Source organism: Polypterus senegalus, chromosome 14, assembly GCF_016835505.1.
Source record: "Polypterus senegalus isolate Bchr_013 chromosome 14, ASM1683550v1, whole genome shotgun sequence".
NCBI lineage: Eukaryota > Metazoa > Chordata > Cladistia > Polypteriformes > Polypteridae > Polypterus > Polypterus senegalus.
In genome coordinates, this window is record NC_053167.1 from 32554620 (window position 1) to 32579974 (window position 25355).

The window sequence follows — 25355 nt, forward strand, 5'->3', positions numbered from 1 at the left end:
ACTATCTATTTAATGTAGCCTGCTAACACGCAGAACTCTGTTCTATTACAACTATTTCTGAATACGACTCATTTTTACAAAAATGTAATGTGGAAGTGCTGAAAAATTTTAATCGGTTAAGTCCCTGAATGCACCTAAATGTTTAGCCATCTGTGCATTTTCTACTTTGTTTTATTATATATTTGACGCTTTTATTCAAGCAGTTTTAAAGTCCAGCATCTTAACCACCACACTGCCTGCGTTTGCAGGAAGCACTGGGTTAGAAATAATCAAAGGTAGAAAGTGTAGATTTATACAAGTAGCTAGCTGTGCTACCCATCTAAGACAGGCTGAAATCGAAGTAATCAACGTAGACCTCCGCATTGACATTTGTAGTGCATCCATCCATCCATTATCCAACCCACTATATCCTAACTACAGGGTCACGGGGGTCTGCTGGAGCCAATCCCAGCCAACACAAGGTGCAAGGCAGGAACAAATCCCGGGCAGGGCGCCAACCCACCGCAGATTTGTAGTGCATATGTCTCTAAAATGTGCCATTTAGGACAAGCAGTGTTAATGTTTGTGGTGCACCATCTGTTGGAATGACAAATGTAATGCATTTTATTGCTAAAAATGTTTAGCGACTGACTAGCACCGGGATAAACACACACACACACACAGAGACAGACACTTGTCCTTTCATTAAGCTGGACTGCTGATAAATACAAAAGGATATAAATCCTCTCCCCATTTCTAGCAGTGTTGCTGTGAGCAGTGCATAAATTGTGGAGGTTATGTTGTACACATAATCAAGACATCCATCCATCCATCATCCAACCCGCTATATCCTAACTACAGGGTCTCGGTGGGGGGTCTGCTGGAGCCAATCCCAGCCAACACAGGGCGCAAGGCAGGAAACAAACCCCGGGCAGGGCTCCAGCCCACCACATTATCAAGGCCTGGTAAATGCAATTATTTTGCATTAGTGGCACTTTTACCTACAGTATGAGTTCAATATTTTATACAATAATTTCAAGTACATTTCAAATAAAAATGCATAGTGTAAAATAATACCAAAACATTAAAAACAACGTAACATCATGTAAATCTCCTTCACACTATATAGGATGACCCATCCACTCCGAGACAGGCCAAGTGCCACCAGACACAGAGAAGGGGAAGGAAATAAGAAACTAAGTTTGAGAAATGAAAACCAAATACTGTCATTAAAAAGACATTAAAAGAACCTTGGGAACAGCTCCAACCACCAGGTGTATTTCTAAAATAAAGAGTGTTAGCCTTGATTTAAATACCAGAAATGGCGCAGCTTTTCTAATGTTGGTACGTAGAACATTCCACAGCTCAGGTGTCCCGTAGCTCATTTTTATTTATCCAGAGGGCGTAATATCCAGTAAGTAATACAACTCTGGAGTAGACCAAGCAGATAATATAACATGGAAAAGGGTATAGCCACATTCTAGCGTAAATGTAGCGATCCCGGTATGAAGATGGGTGTTACAAACTCGAGCCATGTTAGCCTTCTGACTACACTAATAGCAATCAGGCAAAGACATTGCTTTAAGGTTTCACTTAAAAATGATATTTATTTGCATCAAAATCCATGGCATTAAGTGAGAGAGGCCTTTGTATTGTGTCAGTTGCGCTCCTAGCAAGCACCCTTCACAGATGAAAGACAACTGAAAGGTGTCTTCTTTTACAGTAATTAACGGTTTCAGCTCTCTTGGCTAAAATGAGCTTATAACCGGGGACACTGCTGGTCTTGTTTTCATCTAACATTTTACAGTTTCTCAAAACTGAGCTCAGGGTTATTTTCCATAGCAGTCTAAAGCTGCCTAATCTATATATACCCTGTTTCACCTTTCATCTTTACACCGCACCCTTGTTCAACATGACAGCATGACTTTCACATCTACCTATCCATTATATAGCACCTTTCATTTCTATCTATTTATTATACAGTGCATTTCACCTCTATCTATATATTATATAGTGCCTTTCATATTTACATATGCATTATACGAGGTGTGGCAGAAAAGTAATGAGACTGGCAACACTGCAAACGATCTGGCAACGCTGCACTGTTGTCCTTGATAGAGCCCGTGTATCAGTACCCTCCCATAGCTCAGTGCGAGTTTCAACTCCTTCCGTTAACTACGTGATTTTTGTGACTGCTATTAGCGAAGTTGTGTTTTTGGTTGTGCGTCACACAAAATGGAACAGCGGAATTTGGAGCAACGTTGTGCCATTAAACGGCAAGTGTGACGTTTGAAAAGTTAAAACAGGCCTATGGGGAACATTCTTTATCCCGAGCTCAAGTTTTTCAGGGAGGCCTTCAACTTCGAAAACCAATGAAAACATCGAACGTGTGAACACTCTTGTGAGATCAGACCGTCGTTTAACATTAAGAATGTTGAGTGAACAATTCAATTTGAACAGATTTACCGTTCATCAAATTTTGACTGAACATTTGCACATGCGAAAGGTCTGTGCCAAAATGGTGCCGAAAAACTGCCCTCCCCATAACAGAATTTTTGACCTCAAAATGCATTCCTGTGGTTCCCCAGCCCCCTTATTCACCTGACCTCAGTCCATGTGACTTTTTTCTTTTTCCTAAACTGAAAAATGTCCTCAAAGGACGTCATTTCGGGACTTTAGAAAACATCCAAAAGAGTGTAACGGACATGCTGAAGACCATACCGGTTGAAGACTTCCAGCGCTGCTACCAACAGTGGGAACAACGTCTCCATCGGTGTGTAGCTGCCCAAGGAAACTACTTTGAAGGGGATAACATTGATGTTTGAAAAAACTAAAAACTTTGGTAAATAAAAAATCAGTCTCATTACTTTTCTGCCACACCTCGTACAGTATCTATCTATTATATAGATGTTATACTTTGGTATATTGTCATTTGTGTCTGCTTATCTGTGTATTATACAGCACTTTTCACATCTGTTATTTCAAGATCAAGCACTTCATTGTTATTGTGTAACAATGAAATTACTTTTTGTGACAGCCCCAAGGTGCATTTAAAGAAAAGTCAAATAATTCCAATATGTCATATACAGTGTTAAGTGATCAAGTAACCAGAGCAAATTATTATTGCTCAAAGTACAGCAGCATAAATTGTTATTGCACCTGTTAATGAATAGCCCATTACATATTATATATTGTATTACATTAGTATATTGCACGTTACCAATATAGCTTATTGCACATGTTCAATTAAAAATGATGTCAGACTGAGGAGATTCAGAGTTCAGAAAGTTTATGGCAGATGGGAAAAAGCTATTTATTAGTCTGTTTGTGTGTACTCGGATTGACCTGAAGCGTCTGCCTGACGGGAGGAGCTCAAACAAAGAATTTCCAGGATGAGTTTTGTCCTTGAGAATGTTTTTGGCCCTTCTCACACAGCGAGTCTTATACGAGAGTTCGAGGGATGGCAGTTCAGTCCCAATAATGGCCTCTGCTGTTTTTACGACCCGCTGCAGTTAACATCTGTCTATCCATCCATCCCTCCATAATAGTATAATGCATTTCACATCAATCTAGCTATCTGTCTATTCATCCATTATACAATGCCTTTCACATCTGTATCTATCCGTTGTGGTGAATGGAAGGAACTGCAGGTTGGGGCCAACCCATTTGCCCCCTTTTAATTTAAACAAACGAGCAAACAAAAAGTACACTCATGGCAGCAGCACTGTGGATAAAACAAAGGAGAATAAGGTTAGTGGCAGTGCCCCCTCTTGACCTGGGGTGGAAGTGCATACCTCAGAAGAGCACTGTTGCGCATGCGTGACACTATTATATAGTGCCTTTTACGTCTATCGTAACTCTAATGCTTTATGCAGGTTGATCATTCAGTTTTAAAATTTTTAATATACTTTTCAATCACTAGGGGGACTCTGCCCCCTGCTCACTTCGCTCGCCAACCCCCAGGTGGGCACAACACGATAGGCACTTCACAGCTCTGCCGCTTGCGTACGGGGAAGCCAGTGTACAATTTAAACAGATTTTTATTTATATGGGAATTGTTACATATGCAGAATAGTCCTAACTATTTTACATTACAGCGAGTAATTAACCATATTAAAAAATAGAAAAACGTAATAAATGGAAAGAAATTTGTTTCATGTTGTGTTGAGGTGTTCATTAAGTTGAACGTTTTTGTTCTGTTTGACTTTGAAACTAACACACAAATACTTTTTAAACTTACACTTTACTGTAATACTTAAGTTAAAACAATATTTGGAATTAACTTTTTGTCAATATCTCACTGAATTTTGATTCCATGTTTGGACTGTCATGAACATGTTTATAACTGCCCATGAGTGAATATCGTTTCTTTCTCTCTAATAAATAAACCGACTTTTCGAATGTTTGTCTCTGTGATTTGTTAATTGTCACAGCAAAAGCTATTCTATTGGGAAACTGTAAACGTTTTAATACAAATGGCATATCAAGATCTCCTTTGGTGTCTAACGTTCTCTGCGGAAGATGTACTACATTACCTTTCTTGTTGTGTCACCTGTTAAAATTTCACGTTAGAATTGTTCGGCCAATTTTGAATACAACTAACCTTGTCCTATTGCATAGCCCATCACTCATACATAAATTACACAATCGCATTACAATACATCCTTCTTTCAACAGTAATTTGTGCGGTGGAAGAGCAGACGATGTTAACGGTTGTAGATATTCTACAGGATATTGTAAGTTGATGTTTTCATCTTCCATCACCAACTGTTTCAGCATAGTCTATTGATACGCATTTTACCAATTTGCCGTGTAACCGATCGACAGTTTTTGCGTTTAATTCATTTGAGTTCAATGTTTCTCAGTGCTAGGATTGCCCGTGTAACTCATTTCTTCTGTTGATAAGATTTGGACATAATAAGTCTTCTTGTATTGGGAACTTAAAGTGAGGAAAATGTAAAAATTTATAAGAGCTGAGAGCGCAGGAACTGTGTCTGACAAAAGCATTCACACGAAGGAGAGGTGAGAGGACGGTGGGCGTGGGCTGTTAACCGGAAATGGTTGAGAGGAGGGTGGGACTTGAAAAATCTAATGGCAATAGTCTCCTCTCAAGATTGTCTTTTATAGTAGAGATATGAGTTTTACGTTTGTAATAATTTCCTTGTTATGGCTGGTCCGTTGGGATGGTGAAGTAGTTAGCACTGATGACGTACACACTGGGTTTTAAAGCGCTCTCCATGACTGCATTAGTTTTCCTCTCACATCTCTTAAGACATGACATATACATTATCGTTTTTGTCAGCTTTGTCAAGATGATACCAGCTTTGGTCTTTAGGAAGTTGCAGTTAATTTAAACAAACGTAGCGTGCCAACATCTCCATCTACAAGCTCTTGGGCTTCCCCTAGTTTGCAATTTCAAACGCTAGAGGGCGTTGTGAAGCCACGCGTTAAAATAGCAATGCGGCTACGTGGCCGCTCACGGAGTCATTGCCTTCAGTCCTGACTTGTACCTGATGGTGTCAGGGTTGGCTCTGGCTTACAATAAACAGGTTTGGAAAATGGGTGGCGTTGCATTAGACACAGAAAAGGGAATCAATCGATCGATAGTGTGTGTTTATGCATACATTCTTTTGATTACTTTCCCTCTGTTGCCCGCATGAGCCTAACTTGGTTGCAGCAGACACAGGGCAGGATTCAACATTGACACTGTGCCAGTTCATCGCAAAAGCTCACTCACTGGCATTCAGTCTTTTCAGTGTCGATTTGTAAAGAACCAACATGGCTTTTTTGGGAGAAAACTAGATTATCCAGGAAAAAAATACATCTATAACGGGCGAATATGCAGATCGCTGCCTTAATTTTAGGAAAATGGAATTCTGCCTGTTGTAGTCAGGGTGAGGGCCGGGCAGACTCATCTTTATTTTAGTTGAAAGTTTTCTCATTTGACTAACTACAGCAGTAAAAGCGTATTCGGGTCCACCTCAATCCTGCTCTATGTCGTCTGATCGTGCCGATCAATCCCGTGTGTTGTATTGGATGTTGATTTTTGTTGTATAAATCGTCTTGGGTAAAGCAAGTGCCTAGATAAATAATAATCTCATATATAAGGATAGTGTGTTTTTGTTCTTTGTACATTCCCACACTCTCGGTTCAAGCTCACGTGTCGGGAAGAGACAACAGACTTGTTGGGAATCCAGACTTTTGACGGGGATGGGGATTTTTGGTTTCCTTTTCCCGGATTTTGAGCCCTGAAATAAATGACTTTAATTGAGTTTGTCTCTGGAAGGGTAAAAACTCAGTAAGAAACGCCATTTATTGCAGTTGGACAGCTCTGTCTTAAAGTTACTAACCCGGGTGCTGCTCGTTATTATTAAAAACATTAAGCAGCCTGCCCAGCCCGGGGTTTGTTTCCTGCCTTGCGCCCTGTGTCGGCTGGGAATGACTCCAGCAGGCCCTGGCGACCCTGTAGTTAGGATATAGCGGGTTGGATAATGGATGGATGGATGGATGGATTAAGCAGCCTTTAAAGTCATTGAGGCATCTTGAATATTTAATGAAAGGAGGTTCATGTACTCTCTGGAAGACTGAAGGTATGCCGATCACGACTGCATTTGTCAAAGCAACTGCTGTTTTGTAATCGGCGATAAACCTAACTGAATATAAAATGTTTCTGTAAGGTACAGCATGCTTTCTGTTGGATCATTGCTGATGTATTTTAACAGTACAGTAATTTGAGAACTAAATCATAATTTGGCCAGCCTGACCATAAACGATTGCTTAAATTAAAAGAATGAATTCGTTGCGTTTATATCGTCTATAGCCTATCAACAAACAGTTTTCATTCTGATACATTTTTAACGCGAATGGAAAGCAGATTTTAGTATTTTACTTTAATAACTGAGACATGGATGAATGACAAACAGCTCTTCAGTTTTTCATTCTCACAACCAGAAAACTGAACTATGCGTCGCAGGAAGAATGGGAGTCCTCGGCGTCAGGCGTCCCACTTAACCGGCATGTCTTCGGATTGCAGGATGAAAACACAAAGTTGGTAATACCCGAATGGACACGGGCAAAATAACGAACAGTTTTAAGCCGTGCGCCATCAAAAAAAAAAAAAAAAAAAAACCATCGCCCCAATTACTTTTTTGTTTTCTGCAATTAATTTGATCTTGAACTCTGAAAACTAATGTGTTTTGTACAACAAATATGGAAATTAAACTTTTTCTAGAGACAAGATCGAGACAGATGATATAGTTGGGATTCACAAAATGGATGACATTTCTTCGGCGTTCAGTTTTACATTGTAGCCAAGACCGTATATAATTGTGTTAGCGAGTCAGAGAATGTATGCTGTTTACTCTAATTATAAATCAATAATTAAATCGCCCGCGATCTCCAACATGCCTACTGTAACAAACAAAATGATGTAATTCTTCCTTGAAAAATGGAAACACTTAACCATTTTCTTAAACAGGGTAAGTTTCAAATTGATGCTCTAACTCTAAACCCCTTACATCACAGAAAGAACAAAACATTACAGGTAAAAACCGATCTACAGGTGAAAAGGAGACGTCCAATAGAATGAGCAAACCTTGTTTGCGTATAAATTCAAACTCCGAACCAATCCGCTATGGTGATGCTGCCACGCCTGTTATGGCTCAGCCAATCGGGAAGCACTGCGGGGGTTTGAAACTCCCCGTGGTTGAACTTCTTTTCTTGTCGCCTGATCTTTCAGAACAATCGTTCTCCAGGTGGATTATGCAGCATGGCTTTGTCACAATGTCTGGATGATCTCCCCTTCGCCTCCAGTCGTTTTGTGCAGACGCAGCCTGACCCCGGTCCGCTGGAGCTCTACAGCGAAGCGCAGCGACTAGCTCTGGAGGAGTTGATCCTCGGGGGAAGAGAAAGCTTTTTGAATTTTTTGCAGAAAGAGCGCATCCCAAATTTCCTGTCGGAAAAGGAGATCACTGAGATCCAGTGCTCGGTGGAAACGCTCCCCGGGGAGGACGGCGTAGCGGAACGCTCCAGTGTCTGCTCTGTGGATTGCTCTTCGCTCACCTACTTCCCCGATCAGTCGGATGTAGAACCACCGCTGCTGGAGCTCGGCTGGCCGGCGTTCACGAGCAGCTCGTACCGCGGGGTGACCCGAGCCGTGACTCACTTTCAGCCGAGTTACGGGGAGCACATCTACAGCTGTAAGGAAGCAGTGAGGAGGCTGATCAGAAGCGCTAAGGAGGTGAGCGAAACGGTTTGTTTTACTGCGCGTGATTAGGGGGTCCGTGTGTAGACAGGCAGAGTAACAGAGGTGTAGAGACACATTGCAGGGTTTTATGAAAATACGGAAAGCAAATCTAGATACCTACATTAGAGGACCTCTGCTTCCTGCCCGATCAAAGATTACCGGTGCTATTTTACAGACTTGACATTACTGATCCCTTTGCACTGATGGTGGCCTGGTATGACAGTGCCATGTTTGGATGCTGCAAACACGAGAATAAGGCATTTCACGTCTGTAGGTTATGTGTCGTTTAAAAAATGTCATTTTTTTACAGGCGGTTTCTCATGACAAGCTCACCAGGGCTTTCTTGGGGCTGTGCTCCATAGCATTACAAACCGCAGGTAAAACGAGCTCGACGGTCGTCTCCTCCTTTGCACATGATGCAATGTTCCCTAGACTTTTGAGCAATTTTCCATTTATTTTTTGGAGTGGTACAGTAGGCATACGTGTAGAATGTATGTTAATTCATACATTATTTGTCACTAGACCCTGAACTAATTGCACGATGGCGATTTATCAATTAATAGTTGTGTTCTGCTTAATTCGTAGCTCATTCCTTTATCCCATCAGGTTTTACTACTCCTAATACACTTCCAGATTTTCTTTCCCAGCCCTCCCACCTCCTGCCCAATGACTCGCATGTGACTTGCACATTTTGATATTTTACAAAACTGAAATATTCGGCTGCAGGCCAAAAAGGAACAGGAAAGAGATCATGTGAGAACAAGTCCAATAATGAGAAAAATATTGTACGGGATTGTCCCCAGTTTCAAGTGTGCAGTGTCCCCACACAACTACCAGGTGTGTGATGAGTTGTGCAAATATGTGCGGTGAGTCTGCTGAGAAGTAGGACAGGAAAAGATGTGTGCCAAATACTTCAACTAAGAGGTGGTCTGATGTAGGGTGGTCTCCAGATCCTATGAGGAATATGTTTTAAGCACAGCCGAGGGGTTGCTGCCCTCCCATATAAGAAGAACCCACTTATTAGCAGTTACAGGATTTTATCTTTCATTTTATTAATTTCTTTTTTGATGTTTCAGTTTACTCCTTGACGAATGTGGCAACAAATGAATATGTCTTGAGGCTGAGTGGTTGTGGCGTGGGACACTAAAGCATGAGTTTACTGTTTCAGGCCCTATGACTTTCTTTCCAAGCGTCTCTTAACCTGCCTACCCTCCAGGGCAAGCATACATGTGAACAATTGAGCTATGACTCAGAACATGTACAGTACAGCACAACACAACAGCAAGCTGCTATAGAAATTGAGTTTTTGAAACAGTATTTATTTTTGTTCATCTCATCATGGACTAAGAGGGCGGCACAGTGGTCAGCACTGCTACATTATGGGATCCGCATGTTGTGCTAGAGTTCTGTGCCGAGTGCTGGCTCTGCAGATTTGCATGTTCTCCCCATGCCCGTGTACAGTTTTCTTCGAGTAATTTTGGTTGTGTTCCCACATCTCCAAAGAGCAAGTCTGAACTTTGTGTGACTTTGGAGTGTGTGTGTGTGTGTGTGTATGTGTGTGTGTGTCAGTGGAGTCCTATAATGGACTGGATAGGCTTCAGCCCCCTGTGGCCCCGATTGAACACCATTACTGTACCAGTGTTCTGTTAGTTGTAACTGCCTGTTGTTTGTCCTTAACCAGTCATTACATGTATTTATGCTTGTTTACCTCTCTTTCAATACTGTTTTACCTGTCTAATCAGATATAGAAATGTTGGCATATATGTGCAGAGGAATTAAATCCTTAAACCATCTGTGGTATTTATATCCTATAACTCCTCAAATAACATTTTGTTTGGGTCAGCAATCACTTTTTCCGTGGCCGTGTCAGGTTTCACCCCTGCAGTCAGTCGTCTTCGTCGTCTAATTATTATTACATTCATTTACACTTCACTGTGTGTCCTTGGTACCTGACAAACAAACACAGAATAAAGGGTGTCCTTTTAGATTTCATTTTCTGGCTGCATGCTTTCTTACAGCTTTAGTGGGACACAATGTCTAAACCTGTATTTCATTTGGCAGCTTATATTGTTTTGAAATTTTGCAGGTCTCCAATGAGACCACCTTTAGATTGCTACTTTGTCACCTCCCCTCCCCACCATCTGTGCAGGTCCAGACTCCAAACAGTGGTTACTGGACTTGCGAGGGAGAACCTTTTGTTCCACCACTGCTACTAATACTACCACAACTACTAGTAGTGTTTGCTGAATTGACCTCTCGGAGGACGGCTTCGTACTTTTTGTTTTTATCATTGATGAAGTGCGGCTTACTTAACAGTTTGTACTTTGGCATACAGTATGTCCGATTGAAAATCACAAGCACTTCAGATGCGCTGTCTGTGATCTTCGGTGACTTCCTTCTCCATATATCATACACGCAGAGACACATTTTCTGAGAGATTTTCTTTGGGCTTTTCTTGTGTGCTATTGTTCTGCCATCTTCTCCCATATATGAGCACCCCATATACTGTACACTCTCTGTGTTTATTCACATAGTTTAAGTGGCTAGGAGAGAAGAAGGTGTGATGATGTGAGGTTCATGTAGAAGCTTATTTAAGTGCCATTTGGATGGAATATCTTTTTTAAAAGAGATCTGGGTCAATAACCACAGCTACAGTAGTTAGTTACTCATTAACAGAACAAAAGTCCTGAATAAACCTGGCTTTAACCTAACATTCTCAGCCCACTTGATTAAGTTTATGGTCCTGACAACTGCAGCCTGGCAGCATTGGGCACAAGACAGCAACCAAACGTGGCATGTGGCCAATTTTAGAATCTCCAGTTATCCCGGTATTCAAGTCTTTGAAAGGAAACCTGGAGTGCCAACAATGTGCCTCCGCAAAGGCCTGGGTGTAGGTCATGAATTGAACCCGGGTGTGAGGTGTGCCCCCATCAGTTGAAACAAACCTAGTGCTTCATTTATATACTATGGGAGCTTTTGGAGTTTCACTTGTGATGTCTCACCTTCCCACTTTCGTTGTGTTCACGGAGACCCACCCATTCTTATCATCCAACTCGACCTCCTCCTTGACCACATTCCCTCCACCTCCATCTTGGTGCACATTTTTACCCAGTCAGCCTTTGCCTTTCATGCCATATCATCTCGGATCTTTCACTGTTCCTATCTGGGGGTCCTCACCCGTTTGTACAGTATATGATACATGATCACAAAGTGAGTTGGATGCCAACCTTCAAACATTAAACCTCAATTTTCAACTTTTACATTTTTAGGCATGTGACAACTGTGGATTTTAGACCACAATGCTGCTGGCTGAGAATGAAGATCATAAGGAAGAAGAAAGTTACAAATGATCCATCTTTTTCCATCCATTTTGTAATCCCTCCACCCCCAAAACCCCCCAGCTGCTCAAGCAGACAGACTAATGTAGTAGCTAAGGCGAAGGACTAAACGCCCCAAGGCTGCTGGTTCAGTTCCCATCTCTGCGTCACTGTGTGACCTTTTATACGTTACTTCATTTTCCTGTGTGCCAATTGTAAACAAATCTCTACATAAGAAATCTGACAAGCGAGAGGAGACCATTCAGTTCATCAAGCGTGTTTGTTCAGCTAATAGCCAAGCTGTCTCAGACACTTCTTAAAGGTGTCAAGGTTCCAGACAGAAGCTACGTGGCTTGGGAGTTTGTTCTTGATTCCCACAACTCTTTGCATAAAGAAGTGCATCTTGGTTTCATTTCCTCTTAATTTCTATCCGTGGACATTTGTAATGTGTACTGAAGTTGTAAGTCATCTTGGGTAAAGGTGTTGGCCAAGCAAAAGTATTACGAGAAGAAGAATAATCCAATTTGGGGTCGTATGGAGACCGAATCCTTTAGTTTAGTGTATATAACTATGCTTGTAATATAATGACGGTAACTGATAATATAAAAGCTGATTTCTCAAATTCTGCCAAAGGTTTTTAAGTAGTTGCAAAAAAGGAGTAAATGAACAGAAAAAAGTAGAGTGTGTATGAATCAATCGTTTTGCTTTGTATGTAAAAGTGAACCAGTTGATGAGCCACCAGTTACAAATGAACTTCTCTGCAGCATTTTGATTTCCAGTGTATGGTCTTCAGGATGCCAGAGTCAACTCTGGCCACACTGACAGCAGGTTAGGGGCCATAGCTAGGCAGAGTATCTGTTCACCCCTCTGTGCCAGCCTGCATGGATTTGCTGACAGCGTGTCAGTTTAGCTAAAGTCATGTCTTTCAACTGTGAGAGAAATTTGAAGGTCTTACACTTAAGAACATCAGGAGAGGTTATACTTTTGAAGCTGTAGGCACTCTGGCTGGGAAATCAATTGTGTTCTTGATGCTACCCCCTTGGCACTACACTGGGTTGAAAGCTTGCTTTCTGATCATTTTCATTTTCGACTAGAAAAACATTTGTCCAAAATTGGGGGGGTTTGAGGGAGTAAATTTAGTTAAAATTTATTAATTAAATTAATAGGTTTTTACCTGAGGAACCATCCTGTGGTGAGCAGCTAGTTGTGTGTGTGTGTGTGTGTGTGTGTCTTGCAGCAACCTCTGCGTCTGTTTGCCTGGCAGACTTTGGTGATCTGCTTCTTGTGCCTGTATGGAAGTAACTTCTCTGAGTGTCTCACTGACCTTCTTCTGTGAATGGCATGGCTCCCTCATTCTTGAAGCACATACAAAATAACACTCTCCTGCTTTTTAGTGTGTGGCTTCCTCTCATTATCAGAGCTTTGGACTTGATTGACCCAATATCTGTGTAAAGAAAAAAAATACATTAAAAAAAGGCAATTTAATTTTGGTAGCGCTGCTGCCTCGCAGCAAGGAGACCTGGTTCTGGTCTAAACCGCACCGAAATCGGAATAAAAGTTAAAGAATTGGAAGAAATTATGCATAAAATTAATGGAAAGTATTGTGCATGTACATACAGTAAATTGATAAATTCCACCCCGAAACTAAATCCTGCCTTCGGCCTGTATGAGACGCAGTTACTCAAGATGACATGGTATCGGCTTTGTTTTTAGATCTAGTGACTACGATGCGATTCCACGGCAATGCACGTATAACAGTAAACGCAAGCGGTTTCTGTGAGGCAGAGTTACTGAAGACTAAATGGTGTCGGCGTTGTGCTTTCATCTAGTGACCAAAAGCTCAAACAGTGAAGAAGTAGAAGTTGACTTCCGCGAAACGGAATTATGGTAGCGTTAAATGAACTAAATACTGATTCGAATAATAGGTTTTATTTATTCAGATGACAAAATTTCACACCGCACGAAATTTGGGAATCCACGTATTATTGTATTTAAACCGTTTCATTGGTTTTTGCTCACAACAGGCTTGTCATAAAGGGTTTTGCACAGATAAATTAAATTTCAGGGACCGCGTTGCGTACCACAGTTTGGGAACCACTGATCTAACCCAAGTCCATTTGATCTGGTTTATAACATTGTGAAAAAGAGTGAAGAGCTTTCACTGATCCCCAGGTACAACTTGTGTAAGGTGTTCATTTGATGTCTGAATTGCTGCTTTGAAGGTGTCCTGTTGTCTTTACACCCCCCCTTCTCCCTTTTAATACTGGAGTTAACAACGCTATGCTGAAGAAGTGTGGTTTACAATATGCTTCCTCTGGTTAAGGCTTAACATTGAGAATGTTTCCTACCTTCTACTGTAAATTGATTGTGAAAAAAAGTACGAGAAAGGTGAGGGCTATTCCACTTGTTAAAACTAACCACATTTTACTGGCTATTGTAGGTTATTGCGCTGGTTACAGACTCCTTTACTGACCTGGACGTCTTCAGGGATCTTCAGGAAGCCTGTATTAAGCGCCGAGTTCCTGTTTACATTCTCTTGGACCAATCCTGCACCCGCTCCTTCCTGCAGATGTGCAAGAACCTTGGGGTGCAACTGGATGAACTACAGGTATGGCCACTCGTCTTGGAGAAAGCTGGAGAAAAAGACAATATGTGTTCATATTTAGCATTTTTATATTGCTGCTATAATTTGTCATTCGTATGATGCTTAGAATTATGTTCTTGTGGGTTTAGGAAACATTTTGAGATGGAGTGTACAATGAAATCACATTGGCTTTGGCAGATTGAGGCAACTTGCATTCAGCAACATGAACCTGAATGGAAAAACTGTTTTTGTGTCTGGGTTTCTGATTAGAGAGGCACTATATGATATTCTACCTCTCATACGTCTTCCACATTTAGATACCAATTCCTTCTTTATTTCTTCTTCTTCTTCTTCTTTTCCATTCACTTTTAAGTTCAGAGGTCAGTTCCAGCCATAGGGATAACTTTTCCTCAATTCCCAAAAATGAAATCCAAGTTTTGTTTCTCTGTGTGTGTGTGTGTATCTATCTATCTATCTATCTATCTATCTCTCTCTCTCTCTCTCTCTCTCTCTCTCTCTCTCTCTCTCTCTCTCTCTCTCTCTCTCTATATATATATATATATATATATATATATATATATATATATATATATATATATATATATATATATATATATATATAATTTATTTTGGATGGCAATTTTCTTCTTGCTGCCCACCATGCTCCTATAAAATGGACACCTCATTCTATCACTGTGTAACTCTGTACCACTTAAATAAAAAATGGTGGAGTTCAGGGGTATATTTAAATAGTAACATCTAAAGGTCCATACTGCTAGAGTTATTTATTTCCCTTTCATGCATTAAAACAGATTGTCAGTAATGGTGGTAGGTAACTTGAGTCCAGTGCAGACAGCATTTCTTTGTCAAGCAGCCATGTTTGAACTTGTAGGCTTAAAGACACTCCTTTTATAAATAAACCACCATCCTTGATGATAAGATTACTTTGAACAGTTTCTGAGCTATACATGTTTAACTTGTTCCATTCAGATTTACTCACAAAGTGCAGTAGAATTTTTGAATTTCTGTTGCTCTTCTGTTACTACCTCACATTGGTTTCAGAGGGCAAAGCACTCCCTTTCAATATTTCAATTTCACCTCCGTGCAGTGCGGATATGACTCAGTTGCGGCAGGTGAATCACCGCTCATTTTTCAGAGCTAGTGAATGTATGGTGGCACAGTTGCACAACCACCTGGGTTGGAATCCTGGTGTGGTTTCTTCTTGTGCCATGCTTGCATGCAGTGTTTTCTGCCTAGAACTCCAATTTCCTGCCTTTTTTGCTGATTTGTGATTATAAACTGGCTCTCCATGTCTGAGTACTGGGATAAGCAGATTAAGATCATGACTAAGTTATTCTGCATTGACAAATCCATCCATTTAATCAAAGAAAACTGCTTTCTATTTTACAAGTCCCTGTTCATTGCAGAAATGTGTACAAAAGCTGAGAATATTTTATTCACAATCATATTCATACATACACACATCCAACAATCTACATTGTGATACTGCTTCTTATTTATGCACAGTTTAATGTTTTAAACTTTACCTATGCTAAATACATTTAAAAAACTCTCCCAACAAATATTATTTTTTTATTTGTTGCTTATTTCATGTACAGTACTTTGTAGTGACAGCTGAGGATACATTTTAATCTCCTGTTTTCATGAAGAATGGAAATAAACAAGTTAATGATGTAATGCAGTGGTTCCTAAACTTTTCTATGACCCGCAATCCTAGAAAATTTTTGATTTCTGTTCACACCCCTTGCAAAAGTAATATCCCACATTAAGTCCTGTTTCTAATTTTTGAACCGCATACAGTACTTTGGGTGAACAAAGTTAGCTCATGAAATAAGCTTTTAATATGGTGTGAAAAATGTAAAATCTAAATTAAGCAATTTACCTTTATAAATCTCAGTGTTGTAAATGTGCCCGCCATGAAGCACAGACACTTGATTGACGATCTAGAGGTTGGGGTAACCTGCAAAACATCAAGCACCGTGAGAAAATGACACACGATCAACGATTGATGGGTTTGGGGGATTGGAAACCCCCTAATAACACCTGCACTGCAATTCAAAAACAGATGTGCCACACAGTAAAAACTGCAATGCTACTGTCAGGACCACCAGCAGGAGAGAATGGGGCTGAGTGTGGGCAGCAGGTTTCGCATCCAAGTCAGTCCCCCTTATCCATCACGGGCAAAAATGTCAATTAAACCTCGAAATTGGTAACTTTCTTGGTCAAGCCTTGCTCAGAAATCATTACTAGACCTCACCCTTCTGTACAGATCATTGCAAGGTCCAAATTCTGTGTTCTCAAAGTTATTTGCCTTTATGAACCATAGCAAGGAACCCAGAATACACATCTTCTGCGGCTCATTCACGTGTGACAGTTGCATGTGCAATATGTAAAACTTTTTATATCTGGTACACTAACTAATAAATGACCTAAGATGGCACCCTGCAAGACACTGATTGCACCGTGATAAAGTCAAAAAACGCACGTCACTTAAATTGGTGAATTGTTATACAGCCTTCCTTTGGGCACCCCTTGTGTTACTTGTATTGCATAATCCATTAGTTACCCGAGTCTTGTATTACATCAGACTTTTTTTTTCTCTCATTTTGCATGAAAACACAAGATCAAAAATTTTTCTCAGCCTTCACTACAAACTATATGGAGTAAGTAACATATAAGGGAATATTCCACCCAAAAATTATATTTTTTAACACAAGCTTGTATTTTTTTTTTTTTTTAATAACCATGAAATATGGCATTTAGAATTTTATTATGATGCATAAAGGAGTTGAGCAGATTTTAAATGTCTTGTCAGGGAATTGAGCAGATCTTAAAGCCGCTCTTTATTAATAATAGTATGCTCCACTACAAATGTCCATATCTTTAGAGGACAATGAGTGTGCTCACTTCTATTACACAGACTGAGGTCATTCTTTAGGAAGCTGAAAGAAAATCCATTTAATAGCCATGGTTTTAGCTACTTCTAAAAAGACCAACATTGGCACAGACTCCCTAAAGCAGGGGTGCCCACACTTTTTCGGCTTGCGAGCTACTTTTAAAATGATATTTATATATAATACACACACACACACACACACTGTGTATACTTTAGACATAAAATCTATGTTGTCGTACTTTGCATAACTGAATAACCTAGCGCAATAACAATTCAATACATTTGCGGTCACTACAGTACAGTATTTGGATTTAATAATCTTCTTGTGGGAAAAGGCTGACTCTCATAAATAAGTAGAGCCGAATAATGAAGTCAAAGAGCTTTTGAATTCAGCCGAGTGAAAAATGACGGCTGTCCGATTAACTGCGATTTTAGTTCCCTCTCCTTTGTCTTTCTCAGATCGCTTTTCAGAAAGAAGTCAGTTTCGTAGTTTTTATGAACAGTTCGAAAGTGCCTTTCCACATTTTCCTTCTTTGGAATAGCAATGACAGATCAGACAAACGCACTTCGACTGTGACATTGCCAGAAAAAAAATCCTCTTCTAATTCCACATAAAGCCCATACCCTCCCCAAACATTTGTTTTTTAAATCCCTTATTTAGTCGATTATAAATTGGAAGGCTAACGAGATCACAGCCGGAGTTTTGCAGTAGCTCGCGCGTTTGACCAGTGTGTTAGAAGAGAAGAGATCAGACTGGTCGCACTGTATGTCAATCAAGTGGCAAATGCCATAGGGAGGATATATGACAGACTAACGTTTAAAAATATTTTTTTTTGAATGCAACGCGATCTACCGGTCGATCGCGATTGACTCATTGGGCACCCCTGCCCTAAAGTAAGCACTAAATTGATTGACTGAAGTTTCCAGTGTTGGTGTTTAGGTCTGTGGCTGCACGTGCACCTGCACAAAACCTCATTTGAGGCTACTCTCTTCGTGTGTGTGCACGTTCTCTGCAATGACTATCAAATTCCCCACAGCTGTCATTTTGCTCAAGGCTTTTTTGGCATGTAGGCTCAGGTGTATTCAGGGCTTTTCACTTCTAGGATTGGGGGCGCCTAATCATTAGTCAACAACTAGAAGATTCATCTGCTTGAGGATACATTCCTTTGTTTTATATGGAATAGTTTGGGCAGGAAACTGGGGGTGGAGAAATCCAATGGAGCATGTTCACAGTTTAGTCGCAAGTTTTATAATTTAAAAAACTTATTTTGTAAATGGAAAATGAATTTTTTCCAGTACACCAGATAGAGGTACTATATACTGTGTTACAACTATTTACATTTTGAATCTGCTTAATCCAGTTCACAGTCAAAAAGGATTACAGTCGGCTCCTGCTGTGTGATGAGCAAGGCTAGAATGATCACTGGACAGGACAAAGAGTCTCACAAGGGGCACAAGTGCGCAAACCCCCCACACCCACTCACACAACTACACTTTGGGAAGAAAAAAAGGGTAGCTAGGGAACATTCTCATGTGACCCCCTGACTGAGATATGAGCCCAGGACTCTGGAGGTGTAAGGCAGAAGTACTGGTCACTGTGCTACAGTGTTGGCACATATCGTAAGTATGCCCCTGGGGTGGTGGTGGTGGTGGTGCTTAGAGCTTCTTTGCAGATTGAATCGGGTAACAAGGAGACCGGACTAAAACACATGATGTATTGTAATGGACATATGCTGCCAATTCAACGAGAAATTGGCATTCTCTTAACCTAGAACTTGTTTCCTTAGTAAACTGTAAAATGGAACCTTTAGAAGTTTGGTGTACAGATGTTGACTGGATCTACAATTACAAATATGCTTGTCAAATCCATTTTGTTTTGTAATCTCCTCCGTTACTTTTCTTTTACTTTTAAAAGCAAATGAGAGTGCGGACCATAACCGGAGGTATTTACTACACTCGATCTGGAGCAAAGATTGTTGGGAAAGTTCACGAAAGATTCATGCTGATTGATGGCAACAGGGTGGCTACTGGATCTTACAGGTAATGTTGAGGAAAAATGTCTTCTGATGGTACTTCATATTGGATAAGCAAGGTGGCTAGATTGGAGGGATTCATTCCTTTGCAAGATGGTGTGTTTTATTAAAAACAAAACTAAGTACTGCCTACAAGTTTTCAACTAGTTTAGTTCATCGGAGGCTTGCCACTGTGGTAATCTATTCATATATGCATTCTCAAATCTGCCTAATCCAATTCGGGGTCATGGGGCACCGGATTCTATCCCAGTAGTACTTGGCACATGGCAGAAAACAGCCCCAAAAAGGGTGCCAGTACTAGGAGAAAAATCCAGCTGACACAGGGAGATCATACAAACTCTGCATGGACAAGAACAAAGTATAGCAACTCAAAACCTGGATGCTGGATCTGTAAGGCAGGAATACTAACTGTTGGCTGCCATGGCATGAGTGTTTCAGCTAACTCGTATTCTATTTTAAGATGAACTTGTTCCCTCATTACACATTCATTCAACAAATATATAAATAAAACATCTGCGTAGTAATGTTCTGAAATTTGGTCCACAAACATTTTGTAAGCATTTAAAAAATGCCTGCAGCTGCTAATACGCTGCCTTATCAGGAAGGTTGTTAATTACATATCATTTAGTGCAGATGTTCTTAGGGGTGTTTTACACTTGACGCTCACTGTGCTTATGTGCACGCATAATGGCTGCCACGTGTTCCCAGCTTTCTTTTGACGCGTCTTCCGAGTATGTCGCCAGGAATTAATGCGACACATGCACGAGTTTCAGTACCAGCAAAAGTATGAGTGGCCTGTGTGTTCAAAGTTTTGGCACGTGACGTCCGCATCATTGTTTACTATCAAAATGAGAAGGCAAGCTGCATTGCAGCTCCAACAGGATAAATCTGCTCTCGGTTCAGTGCAATGAAACAAATCATCAAACTTAAATGCTGACATGTGAATGTATTTATGGTGCTTTTCTCCATCCATTTCTCACATAAGCAATACAAGCATTGCATATTCCCCATCGCAGTGACGCAATACATTTTAAGGTTTCGCGTACCATCTTCTGTGTCGCTGTGGTCATCATTTTTTTTTTTTTTCTTTCTTGTAACAGCATCAGAATGCAAAGAATTTGTATCTTTAGCCTTTTTCTTACCTCAACTCGCAACACGGCAAAACTGGAAATTTTCTCACCGTGATGATTTTTTGCTTTGCCACCTGGTGGAATTCTCTAGATTTACTTAAAGTATGCACCCCATTATAGTGTGTGCACTGCTTGCGTAGCAGCAGTGTCCTCAAGTACACATGTCGCATAGTGTTAAGTATAACCCCCGTCTTAGATTTGGTCTTGGAAGATCACTTTAGCCGTAGGCGTTCTCTATAAACTAAGCCAGCTGTTAAATGGAGTCCTTTGTCAAATAACGCATTAACGGCAACAGGTTTTGCCTTTGTGTGTGTCCAGAAATTGCATTTATATTTACAAGGATGCAACAAAAGTTAGTCATGGGGATAAATTCATTGCTCTGATTTCCTCCCATATTAAAATGGTGGCACAGTCCTCCAGAGAACTGGGCGTGTATCCCTATTGGGTTGCCACAGCTGTGGAAGTTTTGTGGTTTCTCAGTCGTTGCTTGGGTTTACTTATTTTCCAAAGTACATCAGGCTCCTGGGATGACCTTGTGCGGCGTTGAATGAGTGTGCTAGTGTTCTCTTGAAGAAGGGCTTTTGGTGCCTTCCCCCTAGTGCATAAAATATTCTGTGGTAATTAGGAAGGTCCCATTAGTGCTCCAGTGCTGGTTAAACACTAAAATCTGAATCTGGTAATGTACAATTTCAATTCTCTTTCACTGGTTTAATAAATGCTATCGGAGAGCATACAAGTATTTTCAATAGACAAAATCCATCATGCACCAGTGTACAGTCTACAAATAAGATCCACACCACCTTGTACTTCTGACCAGCATCACACAGAACAGCCAATTTCATGACACAAGCCCAGCTCTGTGTGAAAAAGCAGAAACGGACATCTTGCTTGCTGTAACAGTACTGATGGGTAAAAGTAGAAAAGCTTACTGTAGAAATTTCATTTTGGATGTTTTAATTGTTCTATTTTTTATTTAATTGAGTAACATTTATGATGGGAGAACTTTTATTTCTTTGTCTTGGTGTGAAGTTCAGCTAAATGAAATGTCATTACCTAAAATGGCTATTTTATCATGCGGATTGTGGTGACTACATGTGAGCCAATTGGCCACCCAGTCGTAGATCAGCATTTCAGGTCTAGATAGTTAAAAGCACAACATTAAAAAAATGAATCCGGCCAAAATAAAATGAAACCTTTTCTGAATTGACATATGGACACATTTTCTCACAAAACCAGTAATGAGTGACTTTTATTACTGCATAACATGTTTTTAAAATGTATCTTCAGAGACCTCCACAGTTTTGAATTGGAGGCTTTCTGGGCTGAAAGAATAATTTGGGGGTCCATGGATCCCTGTACTTCCCTCATTGGCCCTCCACAGATGTATTCTAAATCGTTCATTTTTCTGTCCCTCGGTGTGTGTTTTGAAACGTTTTCTTGGTTTAAAATGTTGCTTACTAATGACACCTTGATTTTTGTCCGATCAAATGTAGTTGCTTCTATTTAGCACTCCTGGTTATTTGTACCTTTTGTCTGATGAATTATTAGTTATCTAACACTACAGAAAAGAACATATAAGAAGAAAAAAATGACTGTTTACATTTTATGGCAAAAGATATACCTATTACAAAACTAGACTGCACTATACATTGTACCTCTGTGCGTTTTATAGCTGGCAATTATTCTGGTACTCTGCTCATTCTCCCCTTATCCAGAAAACAAGTTAAGTTAATTGCTGAATCTATAGTGACCCCATATATGTGTAAATGAGTAAACAATGAGAAGGTCATATTGCCTTGTAACACTGATTTTTGCGTTAAATTTGAGTGAGAAGACAGCCAGGCCACTAACGGACTTCATGTGTGTCATCTAATTTGATTTTCCTCCTTTGTCTTTCTATCAGATTTACATGGAGTGATGGGCGGCTGAACAGCAGCAACTTACTTGAGCTATCTGGGCAAGTCTCGGAGCACTTTGATGAACAGTTTCGTATTTTATATGCCCAGTCCAAACCTCTCAGCCCCAAGTCTAATTCCAGCTTTCGCAACAGTGGTATTTACGAGCATCTTGTCAACAATACCCTGCCATTGCAAGATAAATTAAAAGGCAACCTTCTTTCAGTAGAAGTAAACAGACTGTGCAGTACACCCAACAGGGTCCCAATAAAGGCAACAACACCTGGTAAAGAAGCTGAGGAACTGCACCCAGCATGCAGTAGAGTATCAGAAGCTTCCACAATAGGAGAAGAATCCCCTAAAATCGATGACCTGCTTCAGGAACAGGATGGATTAGATGAGGTTCATTTAGGAGAAAATCGACAGTCTACTGAGGTGACCACCAATGCTGAAGTTAATGGTTCCAGCACTCCTTGCTGCAGTAATGTAGCGACAGTTGCAAGTAAATTGGAAAACACTTGCCATGCTTTCACTCAAACCAATACACTGATGGTAGAAATAGGTTGCCAGACTGATGTGAACATTAAAGAAAATATTTGTGAGTCCACTGCCACACAAAAGAGCCAGGGAAGCTCAGAGGGCTCCAATCCATCATCCTGTTCTTCCCAACCTTACAGAGCTGGGGGCTACAGCCATGCCATCACCAGGATATCTGAAACTTCTCTGGGACCGGATTCCTCCCTGAGAGTCTGTTTCAGAAAGTTAACCAAGGAGCGCCAGTACCACTACTCGAGCATCCGGTCTAAGCTGGACCACATGGTTTCTCTTTTGTCTCATCGCAGAGAGCTGGTGAACCTCACCTATCTGGCATTTAATCATGGACCCTACAAGCTTAAGAAGATGCAAGACCAAAATGCACAGCCATCATGGTTAAGAGATGCGTCACTGAGGCAGGGGCTTCTTGTGCAGACTTGTTTAAAGTAAAATGGATACATTTTAAATGTAACTTTCTAAACACTGAATCAATAACGCACTGTCATTTGAGATTTTAGTGCAAGCTGTGAGCTGAAAAGAGGTTAGAATTTGCTTGTTTAAAAATACCTGACTTTTTTTTTTTTTTCTTTAAATAAATTCTGAGCTTTCTGATTAGCCAGATTTGTAATGGAAGAGTAATGTTCTCAAATTTGGGGACAATGATATTTTGTAAAATGGGACACACAAGATGTTTTACATTCTTACGTGGCCTTCTTTGTTTAGGAGGATACACAATCCAGAGCTGTGTGTGTATGTCAGAACACTAAATAATAACAATTATGAAAGGAAATTTAACGTGCTGCATTCAGCTAGGATGGGGTTGAACAAAGCTATTCTTATCATGGTTGGGTTTTTTGAGTTTACAGCTCGTGGATTTCACAATCGAAACTATAAACCCTTTTTAGTGCACTTTTGTTTTAAGACATCACTTATCTTTGAAGCTTGTCCCAGTACAAGTACGAGTTGTCCATTAGCTGTTTTTAAATATTTTAACTGTCATCCCTCCAGAGTTTATTCTCGCGTTCAAAACTGAATCCTGCAACTCCACAGGAAGCGAGAATGCATTCAGTGCAGATTCTGAGAATGGGAAGGTAGCCTACATGTTCTTAAGTGATGTGCCTTGTTTGTGAAAAGCGAACCTTGTTTAATTCTGGTGCCATATGCGGAGTTGGTGTCTTGCCAACACAAACCTGACCTGGTTGGCTTTGATTTTTTTTTTTTTTTTGTATCATGACTTTTTCTCCTATTTTTTAAAATCTAATACAATTTTACTATTTTGCCATTTTTTTTTCTTTCAGATGTCTGGGTTTCCCTTCTTTTTATACTACAATCCCACCATACCAAACCTAATTTAATAAAAGAGATGATATTTACTTTTAATACTTGATTTCTTCCCAGCTTGTGCCTTGATAAATACAAATTTTAGAGGTGTTTCTGAACTTCTCAATGTATCAAGCTATTTTTGAGAAAGTCTATATATTTAATGAATATTACATCTTTTTGCTGTCAAAAATGTGCTGTATCACTGTAAAAGCACTCATCTTATTACTGTCACATGCAGCATGGGCTGCAATTAGTGTCTTTTATTTTGGGATATATATTTATAAATTACACGTGTTGCCTTAAAATTTATTTAGCGTTGAATATCTTTTTCTCTTTTTTTGTTTTTTTAATAAAACACAGTAGATATTTGTGTAACCATATGTACCTACAGAGTAGTGCTGCAAATGCCTTTTTAAATGTGTAAATATAAAATTAGCACACACGGTTTTTTTTTTTTTTTTAAATATGCTTTAAGTATTTAGAATTACTGGTTCAGGAAAATTTTACTTTCTATTTCATTTTCTGTATGTGCCTTTTTTTGTGCTTGGTTTTTCTATCACTGGGCAATCTGATTAATGGTGTTCATCTGGGTATGTATTGTAATTTAAATAAAAAAAATTAAAATGAGTACTTCAGTGTACAAATATTTTCAAATGGATGGGTGTTTATTTTTGTAACTTCTAAGTGAAAAATGTGCCAGGCCGTCATGAAGGAATATCATTTTTGTGTAGTTTTGCACAAATGACAAAGGTTTCGGTTTCTCTTCTTGGGGAGGCACAAGCTTACAGTACATGTAAACCTTCTCTCTTTGGAGTTTATTCTTTCAGGTGCTCTGGCTTTTCAGGGTTTGTCTTGTCATGGCCTATTGTTGAATTTAGAGACGCCAGCTGATATTGCTGGAATAACTCTAGCTCCCAGCACCTATCAATAATGGTTTAAGTGCATTCAAAAATGGAAACTCTTATTTTTGCTTTTCATAGTGACTGATATTTGTCAATGGGCATTGAATTTGCTCCAACATCAGCCTAACCATTTAAAATCTAAAACAAAATTCTTGCATTATTGACGTGTCTAATTAGTAAACCCCATGCTTCATCTTGCCACAGTTTATATTCATAGAGGCAACCTGCCTAATGAGAAGTACACATTTAACATCTATCCATCTATAGGGTGGTCTAGATCTAATGATGTAATTTTCATTACGCTATAACTTATTAAGTTTATTACACAGAAAATCCCGGACCATCAAGAAGTGTGCGAACTGACGACATGAAGAATCATCTTTGCACCGAACTGGAATCGTCCCCGCATAAATCAAAGTTATCCAGACAATCTGGATCTGCATAATTAGATATGGGCCACCCTTGTCTATCTATCTAATCAGGAGGATAACCCGAA

The 25355-nt window shown here is 39.9% G+C and overlaps 1 protein-coding gene across 1 annotated transcript; it reads left to right on the forward strand.

Annotated features, from left to right (window-relative positions):
* The first annotated feature begins 7653 nt into the window (after positions 1-7653).
* On the forward strand, positions 7654-24611 carry fam83d (family with sequence similarity 83 member D). Its single transcript, XM_039735519.1, has 4 exons — positions 7654-8218; positions 13982-14149; positions 18958-19082; positions 22109-24611. The coding sequence occupies exons 1-4, from the start codon at positions 7748-7750 to the stop codon at positions 23082-23084; spliced, it is 1740 nt and encodes a 579-aa protein (XP_039591453.1). The 5' UTR covers positions 7654-7747; the 3' UTR covers positions 23085-24611.
* Positions 24612-25355: the final 744 nt, after the last annotated feature.